Source organism: Myotis brandtii, unplaced genomic scaffold (assembly GCF_000412655.1).
Source record: "Myotis brandtii unplaced genomic scaffold, ASM41265v1 scaffold6138, whole genome shotgun sequence".
Lineage (NCBI taxonomy): Eukaryota > Metazoa > Chordata > Mammalia > Chiroptera > Vespertilionidae > Myotis > Myotis brandtii.
This window is the reverse complement of record NW_005370337.1, coordinates 2,953-9,001: the sequence shown is the minus strand read 5'-3', so window position 1 is coordinate 9,001 and position 6,049 is coordinate 2,953. Positions and strand designations below refer to the sequence as shown.

General features: G+C 54.4%; 1 protein-coding gene across 1 annotated transcript in view; it reads right to left on the bottom strand.

The window, feature by feature from the left end:
- The window catches only part of LOC106723640 (CMRF35-like molecule 6), a gene marked incomplete at its 3' end in the record, with an annotated part of 4,381 nt that extends 781 nt beyond the window's left edge, over positions 1-3,600 (bottom strand). Inside the window, exons 1-4 of the mRNA XM_014528076.1 lie at positions 3,334-3,600; positions 1,921-2,262; positions 1,567-1,572; positions 63-150 (exon numbers count right to left, since the gene is read on the bottom strand). Coding sequence (XP_014383562.1) covers positions 63-150; positions 1,567-1,572; positions 1,921-2,262; positions 3,334-3,394 — 497 coding nt within the window. The remainder of the gene's footprint in view (positions 1-62; positions 151-1,566; positions 1,573-1,920; positions 2,263-3,333) is intronic.
- Positions 3,601-6,049: the final 2,449 nt, after the last annotated feature.

Genomic DNA, 6,049 nt, shown 5'->3' with positions numbered 1-6,049 from the left:
GTGTGTGTGTGTGTGTGTGTGTGTGTGTGTGTGTGTGTGTATAAGTGTGTGATGCATCAGGCGTCTCCTGGCTGATCATGCAGGTCCCAGTGGTCACTGGCAGGGAGGAGGGAGGGCCCAGGGTGCTTGTGACGATCTTCAGGTTGGGGGCTGAGGGAGAAGCACATGTCAGGCCCTGGGTCTTCCACTCTGTCAGCTGTGTGGCTCTGACACAAGGTCAAGGTCACTCAGGCCATCCCCTCCATGGCCACAGGCAGGCCAGACCTGGGCTCCCTCCCCCGGCCCCTCTCCAGGAACTCCGTGGCATGGTGGGCATGTAGAGATGCAGAATTGTCTTGCTCAGCAGAGGATCTGAGAGTGCGTGGGAAGAGCACCTGGCTCCGGCCACACCCCCACCACAGCCACCCCTTCTCCCCCTTGTCCCGCCAGCAGGGGTGGGGTGACACTTATTCTGTAGCCTTGACTAGAGTGGTAGGTGACCAGGGCCCTCAGGCTGGAGTGCTTGGAGTGAGACCCAGGAAACAGACTTGCTTTGGAGTCTGCACTGGATGGCGGGACCCGCAGTCCCTTAGACACTCCGTGGTCTGATTGCTGGTGTCTCCAAAATTCCTTTGTTGAAAGCCCCAGGCACAGTGGGTGGTATTAGGAGGCCAGGCATTTGCAGGTGGTCAGGGCATGAGGGTGGAGCCCTCATCCATGGGATTAGTGCCCGGATGAGGGAGGCCCCTCACCCCTGAGGATACAAGAAAAGTCTGCACCTGGAGGAGGGCCTCCCCACCTGCTGGCCTTCTGATCTTGGGCTTCCAGCTGTGTCTAAGCTACCAGCCCCCACACTGTCAGCCAGGCCTTTGGCCCACTGGGCAGTCCTCTCTGGGGGAAGAAATGAGCAGAAAAAAGATCTAGAGCAGGGGGTGGGGGACCTGTTTCCTGCCAAGGGCCAATTGGAGATTTATAACATCATTCTCGGGCCACACGAAATCATCAACTTAAACATTAGTCTGTTCTGTTTGGCCAGGCATTTCATTCACTCACCCCTAATGCACTGGCAGGGCCAGACCGAATGATTTCTTGGGCCTTATATGGCCCTCGGGTCGGACTTTCCCCACCCCTGATCTAGAGAGACCCACACCAGGTGGACCCCATAGCACGTGGCCTGTCCCGAAGGGACCGGGACAAACCCCTCCCCCTCCCCCGGCCAGAGGTTCTGGGATTTCCAGTTTCTGCCTCTTAAATAGGAAGACACAAAGGCCAGTGAGGGAACCTCCCACATGAGAGTGAGAAACTGAGAACTACAAGGAGGAAGTGAGGAGCCAGAGCCACCGTCAGCAGGAAGGTGATCTTCACTGGGCTCTCAGGCAACAACACAGTGACCTGGTGGAGAGAATTGTGCAGAGAGCAGGCAGGGAGCTGGGGCCATAGCACCTGAGCACCACGTGATCATCTTTCCTCTCCTTCCTGAGGGAGGTTTTTTCAGGGGCTCCTCTGGGTTCCCTCCTCTGGCTACAAGGCATCAGAGAAAAACGGGGAGGGAGGCCCCAGAACATCACAGGGGCCCCACACAGGGACCTGGGGCTCCTCTGGGCCTGTCTCATGGCAGCTGCAGGCCCCCAGGACCATGGGTGTGAGGGTGGTGCCTCAGGAGCCATCCAGGCCTGAGACTGCGTCAGGGCCTGGCCCCCGGAGGGATCTGGAACAGACTGTGTGTGTGTGTGTGTGTGTGTGTGTGTGTGTGTGTGTGTGTTTGTGTGTGTGTGTCACACGTGTGCCCAGATAATACAACACCCACACATGCTGTGTCCTGATCACGGACCCCCACTTCACCCAGCTCTTCAGTCTATGTCTATCCTGACCAGCGGGTGACCAGGTACAGGTCAGGCGGCCTGGAGCTGGGGCGAGGGGAGGGTGTGTGTGACTCGAGACACAGAACAGACACCTCAACCGGGAAGGTGAGGTCTATCAGTCCTTCTGTCCATGGTCTATGGATCCCACACCTGTATGTGCCTTCATCGCTCTCTGTGAGGCTCTCCAAGGTCACTGTGAAGGTGAGGGTTGCTGGATGGTCCCTGATGGACACTCGGCCGCTCCTCACTTCTCTCTCTGACTCTGTGCTCTCCACAGTCTTCTTCGTCAGCGATGGCAACCATGGGCCTTTGCACCAGTATTTGTTATGGTCTGTGTACTTCTTCTCGTACCGACACTGCACGCTCAGCGATCCCCCCACGGTGCCCGTCACGCGCCTGGGGCAGCTCAGAGACAAACAGCCTGGAAGACACAGCCCAGTCCCAGGATCTTACCAGATGGTCCAGGGGCAGGGGTTCCCTGGGGTACAGGTCCCTCAAGAGCCCTCAGGGTCTGGAGGCCATGCCTTTCCTCAGACCAGGCGAGGGGACCAGGGGCGATAGCGCCCTCCTCTCAGTGGTGACACAGGGAGAGGGTGTCCATGGAGACAAGAAGGGCCACGATGGGAAAAACAGAGTTTGTGCACGTGTGTGTGTGTGTGTGTGTGTATGTGTGTGTGTACGTGTACATGGGTATGAGTGTGTGTGATGCACCAAGACCACATCTCTGATTATTTTTTAATCACGTAAGGATATTGTTTCATTGCTTTTTAGAGAGAGTGGAAGGGAGGTAGGAAGGCAGAGGAAGAGAGAAACATTGATGTAAGAAAGACACATTGATTGGCTGGCTTCTGCATGAGCCCAGGACATGCCTTTGACCCAGAATTGAATCTGCATCGGGCCGATGCTCTAACACTGAGCACTTAGCCAGGGCCCACTTCCCTGGTTATGACAATCAGGTGGTGAGCACAGGCCCAGTCTCCCCAGTGCAGCTCTGTGGGCGCAGTGGGTGAGACTCACTTGCTTTGTGCACTGAATCCTTGTGGTTGCAGCTGAGGCAGGTGCTGGCTGTTCCCAGAAGATTCTCTGACTCCCTTGCTCTCCCGCATGTCCTCCCTCACTCCTGCTGGGCTGCTGCTCAACCTCTACCCACTCCCCCATGTCCTTCCTCCCTCCTGCTGGGCTGCTCCCCACCCTCTAGCCCAGCCGTGGGCAAACTACGGCCCACGGGCCGGATCCGGCCCATTTGAAATGAATAAAACTAAAAAAAAAAAAAGACCGTACCCTTTTATGTAATGATGTTTACTTTGAATTTATATTAGTTCACACAAATGCTCCATCCATGCTTTTGTTCCGGCCCTCCGGTCCAGTTTAAGAACCCATTGTGGCCCTCGAGTCAAAAAGTTTGTCCACCCCTGCTCTATCCACTCCCCATCCCGGTCTTTCCTCATTCCCATTCGGGGCCCAGCTCCCCACACAGCCCAACCCCACTCACCTGAGACCTGGAGAAGGATCAGAGCTGAAGGCAGCCACGTGGCCCCGCTCCTCGGGGTCATGTCTCCGCACAGACAGAGCCTGCAGCAGCGCCAGGCCCTATGTGCGGACACAGTCAAGCCTCCTTGCTGAGGTTCGATTGCACTGTGCCCACTTCTGCTTTTCTGGGCCTCTCTGCTTTTGTGTCCAGCCCAGATTTGAGTCCGATGCTGGATGGTCAGGATGCAGGAAGCTTAGGGTCAGGAGATGCACAGGCAGCTGCAGACCCCCGCCTCTCCGCGCCCTGGGCTTCTGCTCTCAACCCCAATGACAGGACAGGGCCCGTGGCCTCAGTGAGGCTGCTGCCCCTTCTCAGAGCACATGGCTGCTCCTCTGATGGCCACAGGTCTCTGCACAGCAGAGCCTCTGGTACGTTTCCTCCTTGGTGGTGTCCCCACCCTGCCATATGTCACTTCCTTGTAGTCAAGAATGACAGTCCTGGGCTGAAGGCCACCCCTTTTCATCCTCTCGGGCCTTGGTGGTGACCACAGAGGTGTTCTGACCCCCAACATGTAGCTGCAGACACCCACAGGGAGCTCTGACCCTGTGGGCCCCCAACTCTTCTACGACCTCAGATGCCTTCAAAGGTGCCATCTTGGTTGTGGGGTCACATCCAAGGCTGAGTCCTCTCTCCTGTGGGTTCCCTGTTCACCAACCCTCTGAGGCAGCAGGTCTCAACCTGTGGGTGGCGACCCCTTTGGCCGTCGTACGACCCTTTCACAGGGGTCGCCTAAGACCATCCTGCATATCAGATATTTACATTATGATTCATAACAGTAGCAACATTACAGTTATGAAGTAGCAACGAAAATAATTTTATGGTTGGGTCACAACATGAGGAACTGTATTTAAAGGGCCAGAAGGCGGAGAACCACTGCTCTTATCTCTGATTTCAGAAGAACAAGCATTTCTCTCTCCTTAAAGGAACTCAAAGCATTAGAAACAAATGAGATTTGTGGGAGGAAGCAGAATAGAGGGGACAAGGTGAGGTGGAATAGAGGGGCAGGGAGAAGTGATAGAGGAGCCTAGTAGCAGGCAGGCCTGTTCAAAACTTAGCAGTGAACCAACGTGGTGGGTCCAGTGCACAGACGTGAGGGTGCTCAGAAGGGCAGGGCGTGCTGAGTTCTAATGCCCTCACTTCCGTGGAGACTCTGGCTGAGAACTGAGGCCCAACTCAGGACCTGAAGTCCTCTGGCCGTCCTGCCTGTCAGCTAGCCTCCCCGCACCATGTTCTCTTCCACACACAGGCTAGGCCCACCCACGTGCAGAATCCTGCTCTCCTGTATTTCTGCACCGAGATCCCCAGAGGCCCAGAAATGCACCTGAATGTCTGCCTAACCATTTCCTACCTCGAGTCACAAAGTTGCTGACAAAGAAGCGTATCACAGAAAGGCACACTGAGAAAAGGACCTATTCCCTGTGCACACAGTCCAAGTACCTTGTTCTCCAAGCACCCAGGACCTGGAAATGGATTTGACTTGTCTAAAAAAAATGTAGCCAAGTGGTCACGGGGTGTTCCTTCGAGGTTATGATGAGACTCAAACAATGGGAGTCAAAGACTCAGTATCTTCACGCCTTGCCTTCGTTCCCCAGGAGGCACGAAGGCCTGGTTGTAGAGCACAGGAGGTCGGGATTACTGTGCAGACAGCTACTGAGGTTTTACAGCTATTTCTATATCCCCTTGGTTTGAACAACACATCACAGGGTGCCCTCAAAACCTTCAACTTCTTGTGGATCATGGCTTGGCTCCATCTCGCCCCCAAATCAAGTCCTCTAGCGTCTGCCCCTCTCTTGCCACAACTAACTCTGAAAAAACTGCAGGAGGGTGAGCTGCAGAGGCTGGTGACAGAAGAGCAACCCCGTGGAGACAGACATTACGAATGCCTCACACAGGATTCACATTACCAGATGTTTGGATTATAAAAGGAATAATGTAGAAAGCTAAACTGTTTTATGGGATGACATCAAATGTATGTTTAAAAATATAAAATGAAAGCCAAAAGTCGTGCCACGTAGAGTCTGTGTATCCCACACTGAAGGAATAACTAAACCACAAGCATGGGGAAGGAGTCTGTTGACTGGAGGAGATAAACAGTCAGGCTCCTAGGGCACAGGACCTGATCACGTTTTTCTGTTAACTTCGTTTCCCAGATGGTTGCAAAAAAAAAAAAAGATTCATGTGAGAATCCAACATGAAAATCAGTGCCAACGGAACATCTGGGGAAAGGAAAAAGGAGGCAAATGCTGTTCCCTATTTGTTTTAGAGACCCATAAGAATTAAAGCAACCCTATATAATAAAAGGCTAACATGCAAATCGACCAAACGGTGAACGACCGGTCGCTATGATGCACATTGACCACCAGGGGCAGACACTCAACGCAGGAGCTGCCCCCTGGTGGTTAGTGTGCTCCCACAGGGGGAGTGCCGCTCATCCCAGAAGCCAGGCTCATGCTGTTGAGTGCAGCAGCGGTGGCAAGAGCCACTCCTGCCTCTGGGGCAAGCTAAGAACCCCTCAGGGGATGTCCAACTGCTGGCTTAGGCCTGCTCCCTGCAGGGCTTAGGCTGGGCTGAGGGGACACCCCCCCACCCAGTGCACAAATGTCGTGCACCGGGCCTCTAGTATACATAATAAATTAGATAGTCATCAAGGTGGTATTCTCCTGCTGCAAGCTTCACA